A 27,937-nucleotide genomic window follows, 5' to 3' on the forward strand; every position below is an offset into this window, starting at 1 on the left:
TGGCCCATGATAAGAAATGTACCATGGAATTGCAGGTGAGAGGATTCTGCAGCTTGAAGACTTTATGGAGGCTAGCGGCCTCCACCTCCCGTAGCTTCTCCTCTGTCATCTTGATTACAAATCGCACAGTGGTGTCTGTGTGGTACTCCTTGTAGTCTGTGATCAGCGCAGGGACCTTGTCTGTGCCATTCAGCATTGGCTCCAGAACGTTCTCCTTGTAAGACTGGATCAGAGACAAATCGAGTGAAGACGTTCAATGTGAATAAAAAGTTGGTTGCTGCAGACAGAACATTAGGTACATTTGCAAACTGTATAATGGTAAAAATAGAACAGAACTACACTACATCATTATAAAACAATTTATATACCCATTTCTAATCTTGTAAGTACCTTAATGGTGTAGTAAGTGAACGTATGATCCTCATGTTTAAAATAGCAACTAACCTGCGTCCAAGTTTTTACAGGCAATTCAGAGATCTCAATGGTGGTGGAATCAATGACGGCCACCTCTCCGCTGATAATGTACTGGTTCTCTGTTAGCTGATTAATTGTGCCTTTGTAGCCTCTGTAATTAGGGAGCTTAGAGAAGGGGAAAAAAGTATCCTCATTATCCTTTGAACGTTCAAAAGGGCCACAACCAAGAGTGACTTATTCACCATGGGAAGCGGCTCCTCTCCATCGAGCATCCGCAGAATGTTGGAGACGATCTCTCGGATGTTGAAGTTGGGAATTTTGCTAGCCCAGCCTGTGCCGATACCCTCTGTGCCGTTTATTAATACAATAGGGATGATGGGAATGTACCACTCAGGTTCGACACGCTGGTTGTCATCGTAGTTGTACTTAAGCAAGTTGTCATCCGTCGCCGGGAAAACAAGACGGGCCAAAGTGCTAAAAGGGATGAAGCATAAATAAACAATTATAAAACGCCCTAGACATAATTTCAAAACTTGCAGAACATGCACAAATTTTTGTCATTACTACATTTGCATACTAAAACGTAAACCTCACTTTTTTGGAGGAAATTTGCCGATCATTCACAATCCTTTGTAAGATAAGCACACATTTTTCTTTTCTTTTTTTTGCACTCTAACCAGTAAATAAATTCAAGCAAAAGTCAGCAAACAATGGAGTCAAAGGGAGTCTCTCTATTACGCCCATAAAAAAAAACTCCCAAACACCTAAATTAAGGTTTTATATTAAATGTAGTAACATGCACATTCATAATAACATATACATTTATGCAATTTGCTCATTTTAGGCATACGACGGAGCATTAATTTCACAAACAAATGCCAATGTTTGCGTTTTCCTTAAACACTTAATACTACTCACGGCACACTTCATGAGAGACAACGTACGTAAACACTGTACAATGTCTGCTTTGATGACGACTGACGGAATGTTCCTATTTTCCCGTTTAGATAAAGAATTAATCATAGTTCTAGGGAAGGGTAAAACGGAAAGCAGGAAAGAAAATGTGGGTGCAAAAGAGCGTCTTTTTTTTTTTGCAATCAACAGGTCTAAGTTGGCTGTCAAAGTTGACCAATTTCTCGGTTTATAGCCACATCCTTCTACTGGCCAGGTGAGAGGCATGATTTATAGCCTAGAATTAACTTTCACCTGCTCAGAGGCGATATAGCAGCTCACCAGCTGATCAATATAGCAGCATAAGCTAGTAAGCTTTTGGTGTTCAATGTGCCGCTAAAACTAGGTCCTTAACATTAGCACTTATAATAAAAATAACATTCAGGCTACAACATGTAAGTGGGGTATTGTAGGCACTTTTTTGATGTTTTTAGTGAGTTTGTTAGGCAGAATAGGTGCAATGACGTCAAGGCTCTTATAACCTCTATTGTTTTTGATTTACGAGTTAGAATGCATAAGAATGATAAGCAACATTACAAAAAAGTGCAGTTCCCCTCTAAGATATTTTTTTAAACACAAAAAAATGAAATGAGAGTGCTGACCTGAGCATGGTGAAGATGTAACGTGGGCTGGCAGAGTCCTTGCCACCATGCAGCCTTGTTCCAAACTGACCAAGAGGCTGCAACAGGTTCAAGTTGTTGCTACCCACATAGTTCTGGGCCAACCCAACAATGGTCATCATCAAAGAGATCTGAAAAATCAGGTCGTCAGTTAAACCTGTCCCATTTAAATAAAAATGACTGTAACTGCCACACTACACCTGGGCGATATGGCCTAAATAAAAAAATCTGATTTTTTCACAAAAAAATTCAAAGTACGATTTTTTTACCCTACAAAAAACAAATAAATGATAAATGGGTTGTACTTGTATAGCGCTTTTCTACCTTCAAGGTACTCAAAGCGCTTTGACACTACTTCCACATTTACCCATTCACACACACATTCAAACACTGATGGCGGGAGCTGCCATGCAAGGCGCTAACCAGGACCCATCAGGAGCAAGGGTGAAGTGTCTTGCCCAAGGACACAACAAGGTTGGTACTAGGTGGGGATTTGAACCAGGGACCCTTGGGTTGCGCACGGCCACTCTCCCACTGTGCAACGCCGCAATTAATCCAAATGACAGAGATATTTCAAAATACATGTTTTTTATATTTAACCAAAAACAAATAGTTTGTAATGATACTGCATCTTACTCTTGGAAAAATTATAATTTGTACAATGTTCTTTTTAGACCCGATACAAATTTCACTTTTTATGGAATCATTGTCAAACTGGAAAGTGCTCCCCCGGTTGATTCCCTTGTCCTACTGGGGGACTTCAACGCTCATGTTGGCAACGACAGTGAAACCTGGAGTGGCGTGATTGGGAAGAACGGCTGCCCGGATCTGAACCCAAGTGGTGTTTTGTTATTGGACTTCTGTGCTCGTCACAGATTTTCCATAACAAACACCATGTTCAAACATAAGGGTGTCCATATGTGCACTTGGCACCAAGACACCCTAGGCCGCAGTTCCATGATCGAATTTGTAGTTGTGTCATCGGATTTGCGGCCTCGTGTTTTTGACACTCGGGTGAAGAGAGGGGCAGAGCTTTCTACCGATCACCACCTGGTGGTGAGTTGGCTGCGATGGTGGGGGAGGATGCTGGACAGACCTGGCAGGCCCAAACGCATTGTGAGGGTCTGCTGGGAACGTCTGGCAGAGTCTCCTGTCAGAGTGAGTTTCAATTCCCACCTCTGGAAGAACTTTGAACATGTCACTAGGGAGGCACTGGACTTGAGTCCAAGTGGACCATGTTCCGCACCTCTATTGTCGAGGCGGCTGACTGGAGCTGTGGCTGCAAGGTAGTTGGTGCCTGTCGTGGCGGTAATCCTATAACCCGTTGGTGGACACCAGCGGTAAGGGATGCCGTCAAGCTGAAGAAGGAGTCCTATTGGGTTCTTTTGGCTAATAGGACACCGGAGGCAGTGGACAGTTACAGACAGGCCAAGCGGTGTGCAGCTTCAGCGGTTGCGGAGGCAAAAACTCGGACATGGGAGGAGTTCGGGGAAGCCATGGAAAACGACTTCCGGACGGCTTCGAAGCGATTCTGGACCACCATCCGCCACCCCAGGAAGGGGAAGCAGTGCACTGTCAACACCGTATATAGTGTGGATGGTGCTGTGCTGACCTCGACTGCGGATGTTGTGGATCGGTGAAAGAAATACTTCGAAGACCTCCTCAATCCCACCAACACGTCTTCCTATGAGGAAGCAGTGCATGGGGAATCTCAAGGTTCAACTTTATTGTCCCCATGGGGAAATTTGTCTTGGGCACAGTGCATCATTGCTTTCTTAACATACACTAAAACAACAGAACAAAAACACAAGCACAGACACAACCACAACCACACAACTAACATTTAAACATCAGAACATGGAGCTTGATAGACATAGGTGGCACTTTGATGTAGGCATCAAATCTACAGTATGGAGATAAAGATAAAGTACCAGTGTGCATTGCACTACAGCTCATGGATAAAGTGCTGTGTGCTAAAATGCTTAGTTCTAAAGTGCTAGGTGCTAAGAAAGTGCTAACCTATGTATTAACATTCTATTGCACATTGTTGTTCAGGTTAATGGAGGCTGGGACAAATGATAATTTAAGGCAGTTAGATTTGCATAGTCGGACCCGGAGTCTTCTCCCTGATGGCAGGGTTCCATATTCAGGGAAGAGTGGGTATTGTGAATTGGAAATAATTTTCTTAGCTTTTTTCCTAACTGCCTGCTCATAGATGCTCTGTATATGTTCATATTCTTTCCTCCCTACAATTTTCATCTATGGTGGGCTCTCCTATTTCTGGGGCTGAGGTTGCTTAGGTAGTTAAAAAGCTCCTCGGTGGCAAGGCCCCAGGGGTGGATGACATCCGCCCGGAGTTCCTTAAGGCTCTGGATGCTGTGGGGCTGTCTTGGTTGACAAGACTTTGCAGCATCGCGTGGACATCGGGGGCGGTACCTCTGGATTGGCAGACCGGGGTGGTGGTCCCTCTCTTCAAGAAGGGGGACCGGAGGGTGTGTTCCAACTATCGTGGGATCACACTCTTCAGCCTTCCCGGTAAGGTTTATTCAGGTGTACTGGAGAGGAGGCTACACCGGATAGTCGAACCTCGGATTCAGGAGGAACAGTGTGGTTTTCGTCCTGGCCGTGGAACTGTGGACCAGCTCTATACTCTCGGCAGGGTTCTTGAGGGTGCATGTGCTTTGTGGACTTGGAGAAGGCATTCGACCGTGTCCCTCGGGAAGTCCTGTGGGGAGTGCTCAGAGAGTATGGGGTATCGGACTGTCTGATTGTGGCGGTTCGCTCCTTGTACAGTCAGTGTCAGAGCTTGGTCCGCATTGCCGGCAGTAAGTCGGACTTGTTTCCAGTGAGGGTTGGAGTCCGCCAAGGCTGTTCTTTGTCACTGATTCTGTTCATTACTTTTATGGACAGAATTTCTAGGCGCAGTCAAGGGGTTGAGGGGTTCCGGTTTGGTGGCCGCGGGATTAGGTCTCTGCTTTTTGCAGACGATGTGGTCTTGATGGCTTCATCTAGCCGGGATCTTCAGCTCTCACTGGATCTGTTCGCAGCAGAGTGTGAAGCGACCGGAATGAGAATCAGCCCGGAAAAGGGTGGAGTGCCATCTCCGGGTTGGGGAGGAGACCCTTCCCCAAGTGGAGGAGTTCAAGTACGTAGGAGTCTTGTTCACGAGCGGGGTAAGAGTGGATCATGAGATCGATAGGCAGATCGGTGCGGCGACTTCAGTAATGCGGCCGTTGTGGTGAAGAAGGAGCTGAGACGGAAGGCAAAGCTCTCAATTTACCGGTCGATCTACGTTCCTACCCTCACCTATGGTCATGAGCTTTGGGTCATGACTGAAAGGACAAGATCATGGGTACAAGCGGCCAAAATTAGTTTCCTCTGCCGGGGCTCTCCCTTAGAGACAGGGTGAGAAGCTCTGCTATCCAAGAGGAGCTCCTCCATATCGAGAGGAGCCAGATGAGGTGGCCTGGGCATCTTGTCAGGATGCCACCCGAACGCCTCCCTAGGGAGGTGTTTAGGGCACGTCCGACTGGTAGGAGGCCACGGGGAAGACCCCGGACACGTGGAGAAGACTATGTCTCCCGGCTGGCCTGGGAACGCCTTGGGATCCCCCAGGAAGACCTGGACGAAGTGGCTGGGGAGAGGGAAGTCTGGGCTTCCCTGCTTAGGCTGTTGCCCCCGCGACCCGGCCTCGGATAAGCGGAAGATGATGGATGGATGGGCGGGTAGTCACTTGTTCCACGCCTGTTGTCGCAAAACCAAAGTACTGACAACACTTCTTTTCTTAGGGAACAAACGTCTCACTCTAGACAGCGTTAGCCATGTTTTGCTATGTGTTCGACTAAATAAGTAATGGAACGGAGCAAGCTTCAGAAGCTCCTGTTTGGCAAGAGGAGAAGAATTTTCTTTTTTTTCTTTTAAATCGTCTGCCACAAATAAATTTGACTATATCGATAAATCGCCACAGTAAATATTTTGACAGGACACATTTATAACAAATCTATCGACGGTGCACTTGGTTTCTTATGATTTTAACATTACATATTTAGACATTTGGCATATGTTTGTGGCTCAATATACCGGTATACATTTCTGGAATACATACTATTTTTAAAATGTGTAAAACCAATGTGAGTAAACCAATTTCCAACCTCTCCATGATGATATGCTGACATTTCTGCCACAGAACCAGCCAACTGGGCCACCTTCACTTCCCGCTTGTCATTTCTCTTGAAGCAGCTGTACAGTACCTTCCTCTGGCCTGGCTTGAGCCCTGACGTAGTCCAAAAAGACACACACAAAAGGAATGTTTTTAAACTATCAGACGCTTTCAGGTGACTGAGGTTTGTGGTAGCGTACCATCCACCATGCAGGGAATGGATCTCTCATTGTCAGAGTTGGAGAAAAGCACCAACTCCTTGTTGACAAAGTCGTTGTAGGAGAGATGCTTGGTGGATTGACCATAGAGATAGTCCTAAACAAGGGAAACTTGACAATTGAAGAGTTGGCTTGTAGAGCATCTGAAAATAATTATTAAAAGGCAGTTTACCTCAGGCAGGTTGTGCTCCTTTCGCTGACGTCTGTTGGTCATGAAATTGGAGAGCCACTCTTTGCGCTCCTCTATTTTTTTCTTGCTAAAGGCCTAACCAAGAGAGGGGTGTCCATATGAAACTTTAAGCTTACTCTTTTATTTTGTAAATGCAAACGTTTGAGCACTAATGGTGCAATCATACCTAGCAAGGGTAAGAAAATAAAGTGTGACTTACAAGGGTGATAGCTTCATCGTCTTCAGGCCCGGAGTACTTGAATGAAATACGGTGTCTCGGCATGTCAGAGAAATACTCCTTGGCTTCCTGAGCGGTGCTGGTTCCCAAACCTGAGTGGAAAGAGGAAAAGAAAACACCCAGTAAGAAAGTGCAACAGAAAATAAAACACTAACCATGACATCTGTCAGGTATTGAGGGGATGCTTACTTGGTTGTGTTTACTACCACACATAACAAACCTTTGTAGTATTTGACTCTCCAAGATTTGTAGTTGGACTGGCTCTCTTTCCATTCGGTGAACTCAGGAATACTGTAGAATGACAGCTGGGATTTCTTGAAAGATGCCTAAACACAGATGTTGAAAAAAACTTTTATGTTAAAAAGATTGGTGGGTTTCCAAGATTTACACACCAGATGGCAGTGTTGTTGCAACTATGCGGGATGAGGGACACACCTTGGTTCCAAGTGTATGTTCCTTCCAAATTAAACCTGAGGCAGAAAGTGATCTTCATACCTTGATGATGGGGGTGATGAATTCTTCCAGGAAGTTGTGCTTCAGCAATGAGGGCCAGTTGTGGTGGATGAAGTTGATCAGCAAGCCTTTAATGTGAGAGCCATCTTGATCCTGCGACACAAATAAGAAATCAAGATTAGTGTTGTTTTTATGCATGCTTTGATGAGGGCTAAGGCTAAACACAAACCTGATCTGTCATGATCATGATCTTGCCATAGCGCAGTGACTTAAGGGACTCTGGGTCACTGTAGTTCTTTTTGTACTGGAGACCAAGGATCTTGATGACGTTGTTGATCTCTGCATTCTCCATAATCTGTGAAGGACGATATGCAATGAATGACCAAGTCACGGACACTAAGCCCAGAAAATGAAGATGTGCTAAGGGCAGCAACTGCCATTAAGTCACAAATGAAGTTTGACCTGCTTATGTGAGGCCTCCCGAACGTTGAGCATTTTTCCTCTAAGAGGAAAGACTCCATAGCGGTCCCTGCCCACCACACCCAGCCCAGACACAGCAAGTGTCTTTGCCGAGTCTCCCTCTGTAAGGATCAGCGTGCAGCCCATGGAGTTCTTGCCACCTGTCAGATGGCAGAGGTGTTGCATGATTTTAGCTCATCAGTCTGTCTACACGGCAAGAAAATGCATACCTGCATCGTTGGCATCATCCAGCTTGGGTACCCCTTTGATTTTTGTGTATTTGACTGCCGAGCACTTCTTGTTGAGCTGCAACTGAGCTTTGAACTTCACCCAGTTCATAATATTTTCCACAATTCCGCATGTGGTGATCTGTTATGGAGAACACAGAACAAAGATGAGTTGGAGCACCAAAGAAAATAGAGCAATGCTGCAGATTCACAGCAAGCACCTGTTTAATGAACTTGTCACTGAGAGGGCAGGTGGAGCCAAAGCTCTTCTGCTGCAGAGTCATGTTCTCTTTGGTCTGGGAGTCAAACGTGGGGTTCTCAATCAGACAGTTGACAAACAGCCACATGTGGGTTTTCACCTGAATGAGGGATGGAGGAGAGTCTTGAGATTTGTTCACATAAAATGTAATCACTTTGGAATGTGGATGTGTGTTTGTGTGACAGACCTGGAAGGGTTTAACAGCTACGCCAGCCTTATTCTTCTTCTTCACAATATCAATTAGCTTGCTAACCACCTGTTCACCCACATAATCAACGTGCCTTCCACCCTAAAGCCCAGAGGAAACATTAGTGCTGCTTTGTGACTCAATCGAAACTTACAAAACAGTGACAAATATGTACACAAATGGATTCAGAGGTTATCTAATCCAGTGTAGTAACATTACCTTGGTTGTGGCAATGCTGTTGACAAAGCTGACTTGCTGGAATCCCTTCTCGCTCACAGTGAGACAGACTTCCCAGCGGTCATTGATAACCTCGTGAACCACCACAAGCTCATGGTCTGTCTCGGTGACTTTGTCCTTCAGATACAAGTCCACATAGCCGCGGAAATTTGTGACCTAGGGTGCAAGGTGAAAAAATAAGATTTGATGAGAAGATTAAGTGTAAAACAAATCTCTTTCTTATAGCGTGACAGCCGAACAATAGATACATAAATAAGAGACATCAAGTTAGCGTACAGGCAGTCTCTTGCTGTTGAAGAACACACGGACACCCTTGCTGCATCCAGCAATGTCATAGGCCCTCCTGGTCATCAGGGCCACTGTGTCTTTGTCCAGGACACTCATCTTAAACTTTGTCAGATCTGGCTTAAAGGTGATGCAGGTGTACTCATCTCCGTCAAATGGTTTGATGGTAGCATCCCCTGTCCTGCCCATGTTGTCATACCAGGTCTACGAAAAAACATGTACATACTGTTAGGATAATTTCTCATCACAGACACATTGAGACTAAACTACTAAGATCCAAATAAGTACAAAGTAAAACAATTCCACGTACTATTTAGTGGGCATGTTGCAGGTGCTCTACTAAGACTGTGCGCAATTGATAAGTGCATAAGTGGTGCTGCCCACCCTATTTAAATTAGTTTTTGTGTGCAGTTAAGGCTGTCCCTTTGGTCACTGATCATTGTCCTCCACATTGGTCCGCAATACCTTTTACCACGCTAAAAGGTGCACTCTGGGTGAACCCGGCACTACCTGCAATGGTGGGCTGGAAAGATCCATAAACAAAAAAATTTAGTTTTACAAAAAATACTTTCTTATATGAGTTATAGTGACTCATTGTGGGGTCTGCTGGCTGGAAATCACCTCTCAAAGAGGAACTATTTTGCTCAACCAACTTTTCTTACCTTTTGGTACCCGTTTGTATGTATTTGGGATCTGCATAAGCCCCATATATTTGAAATCAAATCATTGAGATACTTACAAAACAACCTCGTCTCCCTTCATACTATGTCAAGTAAGTTTTCGTAAATTCTATTTATAACCTTACGGTTGTGCACGAGGATGAATGGAGCTAGGGCTGGGCGATATGGCCTTTTTTTAATATCTCGATATTTTTAGGCCATGTCACGATACACGATATCATGACATCGTGATATGTCTTGATATTTTGCCTTAGCCTTGAATGAACACTTGATACATATAATCACACCAGTATGATGATTAAATGTGTCAACATTAAAACATTCTTGTTCATACTGCATGAATATATGCCCATTTTTTGAACTTTCATGCAGAGAGGGAAATCTCAACTAAGTCAATTTACCAAAACTGTATTTATTAAACAGTTATTAAGCAGTGGCACAAACATTGATGTCATTTCAAAACAGAAAGTGCAAGGTGTCAGGGACATTTTAAAACAAGCAATAAGTGCACTTTGGTGAATGATGTCACCAAGATGACATATCAAAACACTAAATCAAAATATACTTTTTGTACAGAACGCCACTACAATAGTTAAAAACAAATCGCACGTGCACTTTTGTGCATGATGTCACACAAGATAAAAATTAGCTGCATGATAGGTTCCTGCGGGCGTTATCTCCTTCTGTTGTTGACTTTTTTTTCATACGTTGCTTGGGCATTTTGTGGGTGTGGAACCGGCTGGAGATGTTGACATGCAGAGTTTCAAGCACTCATTCTCTAGCGGGTGACTTTTCAAAGGATGCTACATAAGCAGTGCTGCTACCTTTGGTAGCAACGCTTTTGCTACATAAATGTTGAACATATTCCCGCTTGAAGCCAAACCACCATTGGACGATGGATCCCGTGCTGCTTTTCTTGGGAATTAATTTTTCCTCCGTTTGTTACCAGATTCGCATGTTCTCTCTCCAATAATTACCCACCGCACCTCACCGTTAGCATCACAGCTAACGTTACCATGTCGCTACCTCTCTGCTCCGTGGGAGAGTGTGACGTTGCACACATGACGTATGTAAGAAGGTGCGCTTGGTTTATGTCTCTGTGAGAAGGAGAGACAAGAAAGAGTGGGAAACGCATGCAGTGTAATGCCCGCAGCTAAAAGCAATTGCATGAGGATGTATACTCGAATATCACGATGTAGTCATTTTCTATATCGCACAGAGACAAACCGGCGATATATCGAGTATATCCATATACCGCCCAGCCCTAGATGGAGAGTCTACTCACTCACTGCGTTGAAGGCCGCTGGCTATTCAGTTTGAAACTACTCTTCAGACACCCTGCCGCTATACTAGGTTAGTCTGCACAAACTATGGGGAGAGTCACTTTCAAGCCATGGAGTAGCTAATTTGACACAGAGCGAGCAGCAGAGGAGCTATCTCTAGCTACTGTGCTAAGTCACTAACAAAACTAGAGTAGTGATAAAGTCGCTACAGAGATTTAAGTTCAAGCAAATTGGTGCGTATAAGTAAAGCTTTAGTCACTCACCAATAGCCACATGCAGTTGGTGACCAGAGGTGGGTAGTAAAGCGCTACATTTACTCCGTTACATTTACTTGAGTAACTTTTGGGATAAATTGTACTTTTACGAGTAGTTTTTATGGAACATACTTTTACTTGAGTATATTTATAGAGAAGAAACGCTACTTTTACTCCATTCCATTTATCTACATTCAGCTCACTACCTGCTACTTTTTTTTATCGATCTATTAATGTTTGTTTTGGTTAATGACAGAGCTTCAAAGTAGAATCTATGCATGCCTGCGTTTCACCAATCACATGCAGTCACTGGTGACGTTGGACCAATCAAACAGAGCCAGGCGGTCACATGACCCGACTTAAATAAGTTGAAAAACTTATTGGGGTGTTACCATTTAGTGGTCAATTGTACGGATTATGTACTGTACTGTGCAATCTACGAATACAAGTTTCAATCAATCAATCACAAGTGTAAAGGAAAAAAGACACTTTTTATTTCAACCAGACTTCCCGTCAAAAGCCTAAAGACTAATCGCACAGTTCCTGTCTTCACAATAAAAGTGCCGCTCCATCGCGCCTGCGCTAACTAAATAAGAGTCTCCGAAAGCCAGCGCAAATAAGCTAGCAAGCCACGGAGTTTGCCGCCAATGTATTTCTTGTAAAGTGTATAAAAACGAATATGGAAGCTGGACAGATAAGATGCCAAAAACCAACGACTTTCATGTAGTATTGGACAGAAAAGAGGAACTTTTTTTCTCCTCCATTTGAAAACGTGGACGTCTGAATCCAATCATTGCAAGTCATCAGAATCAGGTAATACACCAACTTATATTCTTGTCTTCATGAAAGATAGGAATCTATATGTTAAACATGCATGTATATTCATTAAAACACCTTCAACATGTGAACAAAAACGGCAAAATAAATAAATATAAATTATATACTGTATATATAAATGTATGTATATATATATGTATATATATATCTATATATACATACATATATATATACATACATACATACATATATATACATACATACATACATACACACACACATACATATATATATATATATATGCATCTCTGCCTAAGCACAGTACAACAACGGCTCTAGTCAGGGCAATGCACACCTGGCTTACCGAAACCGACTCCAAACCAACGATGGTGAGAGTACTGTTGGCAGATATGTCAAAAGCTTTTGATGTAATTGACCATGGCATCTTGATGCAAAACATATTGGACTTAGGACTGTGCCCATATCTGACAGCCTGGCTCCATAGTTACATCTCAGGAAGGATACAGAGAGTGGTGGCAAATGGAGTTCATAGCCCCTGGATTGAAGTTACATCTGGGGTACCACAAGGGGGTGTTGTCTCCCCATATGTCTTCCTCCTTTACATGGCTACCAGGAATGCTGTGTTTGAGGACCCCCTTGATGTGGGGTATGCAGACGACATCGGGCTATCGAGAGCGATCCCTATATCCAGCATCATGTCAGACACAACCATGTGCCAGGAGGCACAAAGGCTGGACGAATGGGCAGCAAATAAAAAAATTATACTTAACGGGAAGAAGTCAGTAGAACTCCGAATATGTTTTGCCCGTAATCCACCACAACCTCCTGCACTGATGTTGGGGGGACAGGAGGTCCCTGTCGTGGAAACAACAAAGTACCTGGGTTACCACCTCGACCAAAACCTCACTGGAGATGTGCACATCGAGAAGGCAATAAAAACCGCCTCCAAGCGACTGCACTACCTCACAGTCATGGCGAGACATGGACTACCTGCCGACGACCTTGTTACCATCTACACCACTCTCATCAGGCCGTGTCTGGAATATAGCTCAGTGCTCTTAGTGGGCTGCTCCAAAAAACAACAGGCAGAGCTAGAGCGAGTCCAGAAACGTGCCTGTAAAATCATTACAAGGAGAGCCGGAAACATCTCACAACCCCTACCATCACTCCAGACCAGGAGAGAGGAGGCTGCAGTGAAGCTGGTCAGGGATATGCATGATGAGCAACATCCTTTGCATGACCTGCTACCTCCAACACGAGGCAGCCGCACTGCCAGGACATTGAGGAACCAACATAAGCTGGCTGAACCCGAGCCCAGAGCAAAGACAAAGACTTAAAAACTCTACCCTGCACGCTGCAATTAAGCTGTATAATGACACTAATTAAATAAGTAATATAGTTATATACCAGAATGCTAACAGTTTCCATGCTGCTGCTGCCCTGAGGATGTTCAACATTTTTAAAATACTGTTTGTTCTTTTAATTTTTTATTGTTGTTGTTTTATTGTAAAGTTCAGCTGTTTTTTCAGTGGGGGCCTTGGCTCCACTGCAAGCATGAATAAATAAAGTCAAGTCAAGTCATGATATGTGTGTGTATGTATATATGAGGTAGATCACCTCGACTTGGTCATTTACTAAGTAATTGATAAACGTTGAAAAACTTATTGGGGTGTTACCATTTAGTGGTCAATTGTACGGAATATGTACTGTACTGTGCAATCTACTAATACAAGTTTTAATCAATCAATCAATCAATCAATCAAATCAATGAATTCCTACTGAGGCTATGGTGCTGTTGAGTTATTGTGGCTCAATGTGACATTTTTTTAATTTTATTTTAATGTACTATTATTTAATATATATATATTGTTTTAGTTGCTTAAGAGATATTCCTGGCTCTGAATTTGCTTATTGCTATTTTTATGTTTTTGTGCATTATTTGTTGCCGTAATCACGTTACTCATCAGTTACTCAGTACTTGAGTAGTTTTTTCACAACATACTTTTTACTTTTACTCAAGTAAATATTTGGGTGACTACTCCTTACTTTTACTTGAGTAATAAATCTCTAAAGTAACTGTACTCTTACTTGAGTACAATTTCTGGCTACTCTACCCACCTCTGTTGGTGACCAAAGCATCAGAGAAGCAAACGTAAAAGCCAAAGGGCCCCCTGCTTCAAAACTCAAGATAAAGGTGACCCTTTAAACTCTGAAGCACCGCGCTGATTTAAAACATGGCTAGCCAAAGGTGGCGATTAGTATTAACGCCTTTGCTTTTAAACTAAGGTAAACATTTAAATACACATTTGGACCTGAACAAGGAATTTAAAGAGTGGCAGTTAATGTATTTAACTAGATCCCCTGCTGTACACATATAGATGCTTAAACGTGCACACAGCTGGTCGGCTTGTTAATTATTAGCTCAGTCAAAATCTCCCACGTAGGGCAAACGAATGAAAGTGAAATGACAGAATTTGTAACAAACTCCGACATAGTATACAGTGTTGGCGCTAGGAATTTTCAAAATGGGGTCGCAGGGACCCCATCAAGTAATACTGAAGTTCTGATATCAACCAAAGCTCCCCACCCACCCCCCGGATTGTAAATAATGTAAATAATTCAATGTACGTACTATGATGATTAACTTGTGTGATGACTGTATTATGTTGATGGTATATATTTGTACCATGAATTGATTAACGTGGACCCCGACTTAAACAAGTTGAAAAACTTATTAGGGTGTTACCATTTAGTGGTCAATTGTACGGAATATGTACTGTACTGTGCAATCTACTAATAAAAGTATCAATCAATCAATCAAAAATAAAAATGGGGTACCACAGTAAAAGTTCGGGGTCCCACTTTTTTGTAACCGCTTTGAAAAAAAAAGATAAATGTATTCATTATCCTATTATACCTCACATTCTATATTGTGCTTTGGAAAAAGGTTGTCATAAACGTTACTTATTTCAATAAAAAAAATATTACAAACGAAAACTAATTTTTATGCATATGTAAATTTACCCAGTTATAAACATCCATTCTTATTCTTCTTTCCTTCATGGAAAGTATGTGTGGTGAGTGACGTTTTTAAGTGAGTGGGCGGGAGAGAGGAGAGGGAGCGTTAGTTTGTGTGCAGAGGCGCTTGTAGCATCCTAGATGTCCGGTTGGCTTTGTGGAAAACTTAAAGAGTTGTAACGAATCGACTGCATCATCATTCCGACCCAAGAGCGGAACTGTAGGGACGACCGGGTAAAGTGAAAGACGTTACCCTCAACAATATATCGGCCTGGTGTGAAACTCTACAGCTGCCTACATGTTCAATATGCATGTGTAACTTTGTCAAAACTTTATTTAGCCATTCTATTTATTGCTTTGGTTGTGTATAATTGAGGCCCCTCACACCCTCATTAATATATTGTATTGCTTTTAGTTGTGATTTTTATTGAAGTGCAAAATTTTGATAACAGTGCTTTTCATTGTTAATATGTGTTTTATTTAACTTTGAGATTTAAAAGTGTACATTCCAATTACAATGCTAAAAAATACAAGAAAAAGAAGTTTATTACATTTGAAAGGATATACATTAGGGGTGTAACGTGTACATGTATTTGTCTTTAACCGTTTCGGTACGGGGGTTTCGGTTCGGTTCGCAGGTGAACCGAACGACACGGACATTTAAGTAGCGCACCGCACGTTGTGTACACCACGCACACCGAGGCACCATGAATTAATTTACGTGGACCCCGACTTAAACAAGTTGAAAAACTTATTTGGGTATTACCATTTAGTGGTCAATTGTACAGAATATGTACTGTACTGTGCAATCTACTAATAAAAGTTTCAACCAATCAAAAAAACAACAAACGACCTGCTAGCAACGACTGGTCTATGACAGACTGACCACACCTCCTCTTTTCACGGGATATGTCCTCTTTGCGGAGCTGTCCAGGTGGAGTTTCTTAAATGCCTCGAATGTCCGGCATTTTAAGTTATGGTTGTATGTATTTTCAATGTACGGTCAGGGTTAAGAAGGGGTTCAAAAAAAAAAAAAAGTGGTGCACACAGCGTTAACACTCATGAGGGCGGGGCAGAGACAGAGAGAGCGAGAGAGTTATGATAAACGCGCATGCGTCGCCAGGCTCTGCTTTTTATCCTTTGATTAATCAGATTTAATTTTTTATTATCTATAGCAGGTGTTTCAAAAGTGTGCCTTGGAGGCCATTTGCGGCACACAGCTAATGTTTTAAAGGCCCACGGCACATTCTAAAAAAACTATTAAAATAAACAAAAACATAAACAAAAGTGAGATAAAAAAATCTTAAAGGATAAATGTAATTTAGAAAAACTTGCAACGTTTACTAATAAAACAAAGCTGTTTTTTTTTTTCAAACTGTCATTGTTTAAAACATATCATTGAATCAAAATCAATGTTACTATGAATAATTGACCTAGCCAAGTTTCCGATTACTTCACATCAAATATTCCACTAAGAACATTATTTTTGGTGGAAGATTTAGCAAATTTGTTAAATAAGTTATTAATAAATGTATATTTTGTTTTTTTCTTACTGTACCGAAAATGAACCGAACCGTGACCTCTGAACCGAGGTACGTACCGAACCGAAATTTTTGTGTACCGTTACACCCCTAATATACATGCATTGTTATGTATTATCAATAGTTAATTTGGTCCCATAAAAATAATGGCAATCATATCGTTTATCAGGAATAATTTGTCGGTCAACATATCGTCAAGCAAAATTTGTTATCAGCCCAGGCCCATGTTATAAATAAAGTTGGTAAGATATGGTAAGATTTTCTGTTAAAATTTAGCCAATATTGAAATTTTTTTAAGTCCTGTTTATTTCGAAAAGTATCTGTATACATTTTGGTACCAGTACTAAAATATTGGTATTTGAACAATCCTAGCGCACACACAGACTTCACTGCCTCTCTCCTTTGGAGCACTCTTTCGCTCTCTCTTTGTATCGCTCAGTGCTCCACTCAGCACAAAGCAGCGCGCACAGCTCCTACCCTTTGGGGCACTTCTCAATCTATGAGGAACAACTTTTAATTAATATGTATTTTTTAATGTTTATTGTTGTATTAAAATAGTTGTTAAAGGGGAACATTATCACCAGACCTATGTAAGCGTCAATATATACCTTGATGGTGCAGAAAAAAAGACCATATATTTTTTTAACCGATTTCCGAACTCTAAATGGGTGAATTTTGGCGAATTAAACGCCTTTCTTTTTATTGCTCTGGTGGCGATGACGTCAGAACGTGACGTCACCGAGGTAATAGAGCCGCCATTTTCATTTTCTACACATTACACACATGGGTCTCAGCTCTGTTATTTTCCGTTTTTTCCGACTATTTTTGGAACCTTGGAGACATCATGCCTCGTCGGTGTGTTGTCGGAGGGTGTAACAACACTAACAGGGAGGGATTCAAGTTGCACCGAAGATGCGAAAGTGTCTGCCGCCAGACCCCCATTGAATGTGCTGTAGAGTCTTCACATTTGACCGGCGATGACAGACATGACACAGATGTATGGATAACCTGCAGATGCATTTGCAACGATAAAGTCAACGAAATCACAAAGGTGCGTTTTGTTGTTGACATATGTGCTAATCAGATATATTTGGTTGCGGCGTGACTGCCAGCCAATCGATGCTAACATGCTACGCTAATCAATGCTAACATGGTACGCTAATCGATGCAAACATGCTATTTACCGGCGATGACAGACATGGCACAGAGATGTATGGATAACCTGCAGATGCATTTGCAATGATAAAGTCAACGAAATTACAAAGGTGAGTTTTGTTGATGTTGCCTTATGTGCTAATCAGACTTATTTGGTCGCGGCGTAACTGCCAGCTAATCGATGCTATTTACCGGCGGTGCTGAAGCAGACATGGCACAGAGATGTATGGATAACCTGCAGATGCATTTGCAACTATATTACGTTTCCTTCCACCCACATTTAATGCGAAAAAAACACTTACCAATCGACGGATTTAAGTTGCTCCATTATCACAAAATGCGAAAGTCCTGATCGTTTGGTCCGCACATTTTACCGACAATGCTAATGCAGTTATTCGGCCATGCTATGGCTATGAATAGCGTCAATAGCTATTCGCTCAATAGCTTCAGTTTCTTCTTCAATACTTTCATACTCCAACCATCTGTTTCAATACATGCGTAATCTGTTGAATCGCTTAAGCCGCTGAAATCCGAGTCTGAATCCGAGCTAATGTCACTATATCTTGCTGTGGTATTCCCATTGTTTGTTTACATTGGCAGCACGGTATGACGTCACAGGAAAATGGATAGTGGTTTCGAAGATAGCAAAGAAAAGGCACTTTAAAGCTTTATTTAGGGATATTCCGGGACCGGTAAAATTTTGAAAAAAATTTCAAAAAATACAACAAGCCAATGGGAACTGATTTTTATTGTTTTTAACCCTTTTGAAATTGTGATAATGTTCCCCTTTAAAGTGAAGGATTTTTGTGATTTATGAGAGCACCAAACAGACTTATGTGTGTATCCTCTGTATGTGCTGTGCTTGTCGTAGTCATTGTTTTGGCTTGTTTATAAATACAGTTGATTCATCAACTCCGTTTTATGTTTGTTAGATATACAGTAGTTTAGCAATTTAAATTGTGTTCAAAGTGTACAAATCTTAATTAAGTGGGGCTTTTGTTTTGTTTCTTATGGAGAAAGTTGCTTCATTATGCAAACTTTTCTATTAACAAACCCTGCTAAAAAACCAATCAAGTTTGTAAATCAAGGTTCCAATGTACATTCTGCATGTACATGAAGGCAAACATGCTAAATGAGCTGTTTAACAGACGCAATCTTCTGCGCACAAGGTTTTTAGATCAGCTCTGTATGCGCCATCAAATTTACATGTGTTTTAATACATATCAACCTTTAATTGATCAGGCCAGTTGTGTTACTTTTGCTCTTTACCTGTTTGAAGCACTTCTTTGATTCTCGACAGGCAGTCTCAACCGTGAACTGTGTGCTGAAAATGTTGCACAGCTTTGCACCATATCCATTACGTCCACCTATTGGTGAAAAAAACACAACACACCTTGTGAACCCTTCCACTCAAATTGTCACAACAGTAGGTATGCCATTATCACTTTAAATCTAATAAAAAATTTGATTTTGTTTTTACAGGATTAAGACACGCTGTATGCATCGGAACATATTTAGAAAAATAAATGAATCTGACAGCGACAATCTTTGCAGAGCTATATTACCATTAGAAGTGTCACGATATATCAAACTATCGTCATATCTAAGCCACAAAATGCATTGATTACTCTTGTGCTTAATGTATGCCACCGTTGTGGAGGACAAGAGCCACAAAATGCATTTCTTACGACTGTGCTTAATTTACACAGTGAAACTTTAACAGGACTCCAATGTGTAGATGAATAGAAGTGGTTTTAATTGAGAGTTCTTTATATTTCTCTTGCAGGAATATTCTCAAGACTTTTTTAATAAACCGCAAACACAAAATCATTTATTCGCGCTTATTTGCCCTGTTGTGCTGAAGGAACACAGCGTCTTGAAGAGACAGTAATGTCCATTTCTGTCTTTATAGAAAGCCGCATAAACATGGGATGGACCTAATATTGTCAGATTAATTTTAAATAATTACTACAAAAGTAACTGCACTGAAGCTCCCATTAATCGGGACTCCATTTACTTATGATGAAATACAAACTTTGTTTGGTTAGTTTATACTTCGCCCCTAACATATGATTCCCAGTCCCTAGTTACCATGAAGACCAGAAAGTTTATTTCCAAAGAAATAGGTCTGAAAATAAAAAGTTAATAGGTTTTATATTCAGCGTCTAGAGATGTAACATAGAGCAAGGCTTCCCCAGCGCTTTGTTGTTAAGGCGGTCACCTTAAAAACAAACAGCCACCGCCTAAACTAAAGTCTTAAAAAAAAAAAAAAAAGTCTTAAGCTGCTCTGTTTAGGTCTGCGTCGGCCTGTCAGTATTTTTCTCCAGCACCCAGCATTGTTTCAACCACAGAACCATTTGATTGGCTACACGCAGAGCGTATGTAACAGCCAATCAGCAGTGCGTATTCAGAGCGCAAGTAATAGCCAATCGGCAGTGCGAATTCAGAGTGCATGTAATGTGGAGCAAGCAGAAAGGTGTTTTTAGCCGGTAACATTCGACTCTCCCCAAATGATTATAAACACTTCCCAGTCAACTACTAGTAACATCACTATGAGCCCGCTGACTTTGTATAAACAAGCGGCAGATCAGCTCGCTCGCAGCCCTTGAGGTGATGGCTAATTAACTATTAGCGTAAAGTTAGCTCACTGTGCGGTGTGTGTCATGCGGTACGGACAGCAAAGCCCTGTATGTCTGGGAGAAAGACAAGCAATATTGACCTACAGTTAAAAACTAAGTTATTTCACTTGACTTTTTTGTATGTTGACTGAACTATGTTGAAGCAGCAAAAAACAACACTATGTTTAATGAAGAGTTGTGAAGAGCGTGTGTTTATTCCAGTCGGCACGTTAATACACTGACACACAAAATCAGGATTCCCATCATGCATTACTTCATAACTACGGCAAGTAGCAATGTCCAAAAACATAACAGAGACGAAGAAAAAGAACGAAGAAGTTCTTCTTGGTCGTCGCCGCCGCTGCCCCCCCATCCCACAACCCCCCACATACACATTATATATATATATATATATATATATATACACACACACACACATATATATATATATGTGTGTGTGTATGTACAGTGGGGCAAACAAGTATTTTGTCAGCCACCAAAATATTTACATGGATGATACAGCAGAGGATTGGGAGAATGTCATGTGGTCAGATGAAACCAAACTAGAACTTTTTGGTATAAACTCAACTCGTCATGTTTGGAGGAAGAGGAATACTGAGTTGCATCCCAAGAACACCAAACCTACTGTGAAGCATGGGGGTGGAAACATCATGCCATGGGGCTGTTTTTCTGATAAGGGGACAGGACGATTGATCTGTTTTAAGGAAAGAATGAATGGGGCCATGTATCGTGAGATTTTGAGCCAAAACCTCCTTCCATCAATGAGAGCTTTGAATGGTTGACCAAATACTTGTTTTCCACCATAATTTACAAATGAATTCTTTAAAATTCCTACAATGTGAATTCCTGGATTTTTTTTCACATTCTGTCCCTCACCGTTGAAGTGTACCTATGATGAAAGTTACAGACCTCTGTCATCATTTTAAGTGGGAGAACTTGCACAATCGGCGGCTGACTAAATACTTTTTTTCACCACTGTGTGTGTATATATATATATTACATATATATATATTATATATATATATATTAGGGGTGTAACGGTACACAAAAATTTTGGTTCAGTACGTACCTCGGTGTAGAGGTCACGGTTCGGTTCATTTACGGTACAGTAAGAAAACAACAAAATATAAATTTTTTGGTTATTTATTTACAAAATTTGTAAACAATGGCTTTATTCTTTTAACATTGGGAACACCATAATAATTCTGCCCACATTAATCCACATTAAACTGCTTCAAGTTGTTGCTTTGATTAAATAAAATGAAAAAAACTTTCTTCTACATATAAAAAGTGCAACATTAAACAGTTTCCATTGAAACTGTTTGTCATCTCATCATGCTTAATTTATTACAGCATTTGGGAAGCCTGTAGTTGACTTTTATTATGTAAATGTTGTATTTTTATCAACATGTGATAGCAGGGACCCTGCTATTCAAAACAAGGCTGCTACATTACTAATGATTCATGTAACTACAGCTGACAAAATAGTACAATTGCAATAGGAGAGACTATTCATCCCTAAACACAATGGAGTTCAATGAAATAACAGACAGGGGTTTGCTGCCTCTAGAACGCACGCACGCGCACACACACACAGCAAAATGAGCTAACATTACGCTAAAAGCTAATTAGACCTCACCTCAAGCCAATACTGTGAGCTAGCTGAGCTGCAGTTTAAGTGTCTAGATGGTCAACGGGCTCATAGTGATGTTAGTACCGTATTTTCCGCGCTATAAGCCGCACCTAAAAACCACAAATTTTCTCAAAAGCTGACAGTGCGGCTTATAACCCGGTGCGCCTTATATATGGATTAATATAAATATTTATTTTCATAAAGTTTAGGTCTCGCGACTACGGTAAACAGCCGCCATCTTTTTTCCCCGTAGAAGAGGAAGCGCTTCTTCTTCTACGGTAAGCAACCGCCAAGGTAAGCACCCGCCCACCTGGAAAGAGGAAGCGCTTCTTCTTTTACGGTACGCAACCGCAAAGGTAAGCACCCGCCCCCGTAGAAGAAGAAGCGCGCGGCAAATTCGATTAATTTCATTTGTGTGTTTCTGTAAAGACGACCACAAAATGGCTCCTACTAAGAGACACGCGTACAACGCAGAATTCAAACTCAAGGCAATAAGTCACGCAGAAGAACACGGAAATAGAGCAGCAGCGAGAGAATTCGACATAAACGAGTCAATGGTGCGTAGGTGGAGGAAGCAACAAGATGACCTGCGCCAAGTAAAGAAGACAACACAGAGTTTCCGAGGGAACAAAGCAAGATGGCAACAGTTGGAGGACAAACTCGAACAGTGGGTTGTTGAGCAGAGAGCAGCAAGCAGAAGCGTCAGTACCATCACTATTCGAATGAAGGCAACAGCGCTAGCAAGCGAACTTCACTTGGATGATTTTAAAGGTGGTGCTTCTTGGTGTTTCCGCTTCATGAAAAGACGCAATCTCTCCATCCGCACACGGACTACTATTTCACAGCAACTGCCAAAAGACTTTAAAGAAAAGCTGGCTACTTTCCGCGCATACTGTAAAAGCAAGATAGCTGAAAAAAAGATCCGGCCAGAGCACATTATCAACATGGACGAGGTTCCACTGACTTTTGATATTCCTGTGAACCGCACTGTGGATAAAATGGGAGCACGCACGGTAAATATTCGCACCACAGGGAATGAGAAGTCGTCCTTCACTGTGGTTCTAGCTTGCCATGCTAATGGGCAGAAACTTCCACCCATGGTGATATTTAAAAGGAAGACCTTGCCAAAAGAAAACTTTCCAGCCGGCGTCATCATAAAAGCTAACTCGAAGGGATGGATGGATGAAGAAAAGATGAGCGAGTGGTTGAAAGAAGTTTACGTGAAGAGACCGGGTGGCTTTTTTCACGCAGCTCCGTCCCTGTTGATTTACGACTCCATGCGCGCCCACATCACAGATGGTGTCAAGAAACAAGTAAAGCACACTAATACAACACTCGCCGTCATTCCGGGTGGATTAACCAAAGAACTCCAACCACTGGATATTGGTGTCAACAGGGCATTCAAGGCTCGACTGCGAACGGCGTGGGAACAATGGATGACCGAAGGCGAACACACCTTCACTAAAACAGGGAGACAGCGCCGGACGACATACGCCAACATCTGCCAGTGGATTGTAAATGCCTGGGCGGATATATCGGTCTCAACTGTGGTCCGAGCTTTCCGGAAGGCAGGATTCATGGAACTGCCGGACAACAACAGCGACACTGACTCTGATGACTTCGACGAGACGGAGCCCGCCATTTTGGATGCTGTATTCGCCCAACTTTTTAATTCAGACACCGAAGAAGAAGAATTCGAGGGATTTATTGATGAGGAATAACTTCTGAAAGTGAGTTTTGAATGTTTATTTTGTGTGCTGTGACCTTAACGTTCGAGCAACGTTGAGTTATTGATGTTGCTATTGCTCTGCAATATTTTGAGTGTTACTATTGTGATTGCACATTTGCACATTATATTTTGAGCGTTACTATTGTGATTGCACATTTGCACATTATATTTTAAGTGTTACTATTGTTGTAATTGCACATTTGCACACTGGTTTGTATTATTAAAGTTTGACTGACCTATCTGACTGTTTTTTTGACATTCCATTTAGCGCAGCGTAGGCGCGGCTTATGACCCGGTGCGGCTAATAGGTTTACAAAGTTTTAAAATATGCCATTCATTAAAGGTGCGGCTTATAACACGGGGCGGCTTATAGCGCGGAAAATACGGTAATAGTTATGACTGGGAAGTGTGTAGTATAATTTGGGTAGAGTGCGCTGCTCCCCTGCTAAACGAATATATCTGCTCGACGCTAAAGCATTGACTACATCGCACTGAAGTCTGAATACGAACTGCTGATTGGCTGTTACATCGCTCTGAATACGCACTGCTGATTGGTTTTGTATGTAACCAATCAGATGGTAGGGTGGGCGGGACAATGCTTGCTGCTGAGACAGAGCCACAGAGGCAGAAAGCAGAGCAGCTTGTGAAGACTTCTGCTTCCAGGCATGCCGAACCGAAACGGTTCAATACAAATACACGTACCGTTACACCCCTAATAAATATATATATATATATATATATATATATACACACACACACACACACACCACCCGCCCCATCCCCCCACACATCTCCCGAATTTGGAGGTCTCATTTTGAGAATGAAGAATCAAACAAGTGTTGAGCCAAAACAGCATGATGTTTTTGTTTTTTATCGAAACTACTGGTTTTTATTTCACTGATGTTGAAGACAGTGATTGTCTTATATTAAGGTCAGAACAGTATTTGTGTGACACCAAGGTACAAATAAAAAGTACATTATTACAACAAAACATACTAAGTATCCTATTCTAAAAAGTATCTTACCAGTGACTTTTTTCTCATCGTCATCATAGTTACTGGAGGTGAGGAGCTGTCCAAAGATGAGGGCAGGCACATACACTTTCTCCACTTTGTGTTGCACCACTGGGATTCCCTTGCCATTATTCCATACACTAATGGTGGTGTTTTCACTTAAAAAGAGAAAAAACATGTGCAAGTTCAGTTTGCTGTAAATCAAATGAGGGAGATCCTAATATTGGTGTGTAAAAATATTATACTCACACATCGATGGTGACTTTGATGCAGGACATTCTTTTATCCCTCTGCTTGTTGTCAGCAGCATTCACTGAAAAGAGTGGTGAAATACTTGCATGAGCATGTAGAGAAATTCAAAGCACTACAGCTGCTGCTTACCAAGAATCTCATCAAAAATCTTGTACAGCCCTGGCACGAATGTCACATCCCGGCAGTTCAATCCAACATCTTCATCGTACACCCACATTTGCTATAGAAAAAGGGAAACAATAAGTAAGACAAAAACTCTTTAAGACCAACACAAACATTATTTTGGTCCGGCACAGTTTTACCTGGGTGACAGGTTCAACAGAGCCAATGTAAGAGTCAGGTCGGAGCAAGATGTGCTCCAACTGAGTCTTCTTCTGATAAATCCTTTCCACCGACATACGTTTTGGATCCTTCTTGGTCTTTTCCAGTGGCCTGTTCTCAAAGAAATTCTGCTGTGGAAGACAAGTGTGTTCTCTACTTACATTGCTTGGGATAACAACAACAATCAGTTATGTCACAGAGGTTTTTTAGTTGTATTTTGTGCTAAATTGTAATCAACTTGAAATATGAAATATACATTTTATCCCGGTAATTCAAACAAAATATCCCTCATACGTGAGGTTACATATAAAGTGATTGATTTTGGGTCGATTATCATATTTTAATTCAAGTAACACTGAACCAATGCAACGCCATTTTGTGCCTAAATTCATGATGTGGGACGAGGTGGGTTCAAAACGTTATTCGATTAAACCTGAGGCGGATAGCTCACATAATCAACCTTATTGGGCAACGGTTGTGTTTGGCAGTCATTCTCTGAACAAATAATTTAATATTGTAGCATGCTAGGTTTGTGAAATGCAATAAAAGCTAACTAGCTAACGTTAGCTAACAACAAAAATGTAGTAACGGACAAGCGACGTCGTTTAATACCTAACGGACACTTACCTTCAACGGTTCAGCCATTGTTTTATTTTTTCGTTCAATGTTCACGATGATTAAAACTAACAAACTAACTCCTTATAAAAGACGAGTATGTTTTGTGACACACAACAATGATACAGAGCGCTGCCCCCAAGAAAAGGTGACTCCGTTTGAAAATGTAGCGTTTGCCTGGCGCCAGTTTTTACAACCAATCAATGGGAAGCTTGGGAACAGGCTTTTTCTGGCCTGACCAACCAGCAAATCGTGTAAACTTTAAGCCCGCCTTATTTTTAAAACTCACCAATCAACTTGACTGCATGTTTTAAACCCGCCCTTTTACCTAAACTGCCCAATCAGGTTTGCCTAAGAGTAGACGCAAGTCTCTGTGAAAAAAAATCCCATGAAGGGGTTATATTACTTTTTTTTTTTACATTAAAAACAATTTATTATGGTCTGGATAACATGTAATGGTGGTTATTTGGTCCGAATGTTGCATACATTATGTTTTACAGACAATCTTCAAAACCGCTTTCTGATCAGAATTCACCGTTTTGTGGGCGGAACAGTGTCGTCTCCTGCGGTGTACCACTGCGCATGCGCCATTTGCACCTAACTTGCACATGTCGTTTAGACAAGATCTCAATCATTCAGTTGAGGGGGTCCCCAATGTCTGTCTAACTGTGTTGGGCCTGCAATGAGGTGGCGACTTGTCCAGGGTGTATGCCGCTTTCCGCCCATGTGCAGCTGGGATAGGCTCCAGCACCCACGCGACCTCATAAAGGACAAGCGGTAGAGAAAAAATAAATACAATTTTTTAAAAAATGTATATATATATACATTTTTTTTTTAATTATTGCAATATATGTATATGTATATATATATATATATATATATATATATATATATATATATATATATATATATATATATATATATATATATATATATATATATATATATATATATACATATACATATACATATTGTAGTGACGAATATGACTGGTTAAATATGGATTAGCAATCACTTTGGGGTGTCAGGTCAGGACAGCAATTATTCATTCAGGTGAGTGCAGGAGAAATAATAGATTGTCCAAGTCCAGATTTGCAGGTTCAATTGTATATTGAGTTGTTCGTTTGCATTTGTGTATGTGTGTGGTTTCCTAAACAAACAAATACAATTATTGTAAATTAACTAAAGTGACCACAATACAATTGAATATAGGCACAAGCATGCAACATGGCTGTTAAATATACATTACTTAGCTGTGTATACACAGTTTACATAAATCCACAGAATTGGAACATCCCAGCCCTAAGTAATGTAATAATTACTAGAATGTAAATAGCATCACAACAATAATTCTAAATTGTCAATTGGGGCTAACAAACATGTCCAATGCTACAAACAGGCCCAAATCAGGGTATGATATTTAGCTAGCAGTTAGCTTGTGAACCTGATGCCAAACAGCCATTTGACAACAATAAAACTGACCAAATGAGTTGCAATATAGTTTTAAGCACAAAACAGGTTATATTAAAGTGTATATAAAGTAACTCACTTTGTATTGACGCACACTGTCAATTAAACAAATGACACCGAAGTTCACCGTAACTTTCAGAGCTTGCTGATATAGTGATGTGTTCAATGCCCCCTCCAGTGTCGTAAAAGTGAACTACACTCAAGCAACTCAACGACACAAAAAGAAAACAAGCGTTTCAGAGACAGTCTTTTGTACAGCCGCCCCCAAATTGGTGTACCAATTTGTCCACTAGGTGCTTATATTGTCCTAAGGTAAAGCTGGCAGCTTGATGATACGAACAACTGGGCGAGTGTAGGTTCGGTCCTTAACCTGAATCACAGCTGTCCTCACTCGGCCATCTGCTCCAGGAATAGCATTCTTCACAGTCCCTATTTGCCAAAGAGCTCTCGGCGTTTGCTGATCAATGATAAGAACTACTGTCCCAACAGTAATGTCATCCTTTTCAGTTAGCCATTTCTGTCTGGCTTGTAAGGTGGGGAGGAAGTGTTTGATGTAATGCTTCCAGAAGTGATCAGCTAAAACTTGCGAATGACGCGATCTTTTTCTGGTCAGCAGTTCTGACTCAGGGTAGACCACTTGAGGGAGTGAAGAGTCTGGCC

At 41.3% G+C, this 27,937-nt stretch overlaps 1 protein-coding gene across 3 annotated transcripts in view; it reads right to left on the bottom strand.

Annotated features, from left to right (window-relative positions):
- Window positions 1-25,985, bottom strand: part of top2a (DNA topoisomerase II alpha) — a 29,400-nt gene extending 3,415 nt beyond the window's left edge. For 2 of the 3 annotated variants that reach the window (XM_061909166.1, XM_061909164.1), the window contains exons 1-23: window positions 25,820-25,985; window positions 25,174-25,323; window positions 25,001-25,091; window positions 24,869-24,932; window positions 24,632-24,777; window positions 18,875-18,972; window positions 8,868-9,080; window positions 8,574-8,747; window positions 8,355-8,456; window positions 8,130-8,267; window positions 7,912-8,050; window positions 7,685-7,842; window positions 7,452-7,577; window positions 7,265-7,375; window positions 6,990-7,095; window positions 6,752-6,861; window positions 6,535-6,627; window positions 6,345-6,459; window positions 6,137-6,258; window positions 1,968-2,116; window positions 657-888; window positions 445-579; window positions 23-223 (exon numbers count right to left, since the gene is read on the bottom strand). In XM_061909166.1, coding sequence (XP_061765150.1) covers window positions 23-223; window positions 445-579; window positions 657-888; window positions 1,968-2,116; window positions 6,137-6,258; window positions 6,345-6,459; window positions 6,535-6,627; window positions 6,752-6,861; window positions 6,990-7,095; window positions 7,265-7,375; window positions 7,452-7,577; window positions 7,685-7,842; window positions 7,912-8,050; window positions 8,130-8,267; window positions 8,355-8,456; window positions 8,574-8,747; window positions 8,868-9,080; window positions 18,875-18,972; window positions 24,632-24,777; window positions 24,869-24,932; window positions 25,001-25,091; window positions 25,174-25,323; window positions 25,820-25,837 — 2,991 coding nt within the window. In that variant the 5' untranslated portion in view covers window positions 25,838-25,985. The remainder of the gene's footprint in view (window positions 1-22; window positions 224-444; window positions 580-656; window positions 889-1,967; window positions 2,117-6,136; window positions 6,259-6,344; window positions 6,460-6,534; window positions 6,628-6,751; window positions 6,862-6,989; window positions 7,096-7,264; window positions 7,376-7,451; window positions 7,578-7,684; window positions 7,843-7,911; window positions 8,051-8,129; window positions 8,268-8,354; window positions 8,457-8,573; window positions 8,748-8,867; window positions 9,081-18,874; window positions 18,973-24,631; window positions 24,778-24,868; window positions 24,933-25,000; window positions 25,092-25,173; window positions 25,324-25,819) is intronic. The other variant, XM_061909165.1, reaches the window with a different exon arrangement.
- Window positions 25,986-27,937: the final 1,952 nt, after the last annotated feature.

This window comes from Nerophis ophidion, linkage group LG08 (assembly GCF_033978795.1).
Source record: "Nerophis ophidion isolate RoL-2023_Sa linkage group LG08, RoL_Noph_v1.0, whole genome shotgun sequence".
Classification (NCBI taxonomy): domain Eukaryota; kingdom Metazoa; phylum Chordata; class Actinopteri; order Syngnathiformes; family Syngnathidae; genus Nerophis; species Nerophis ophidion.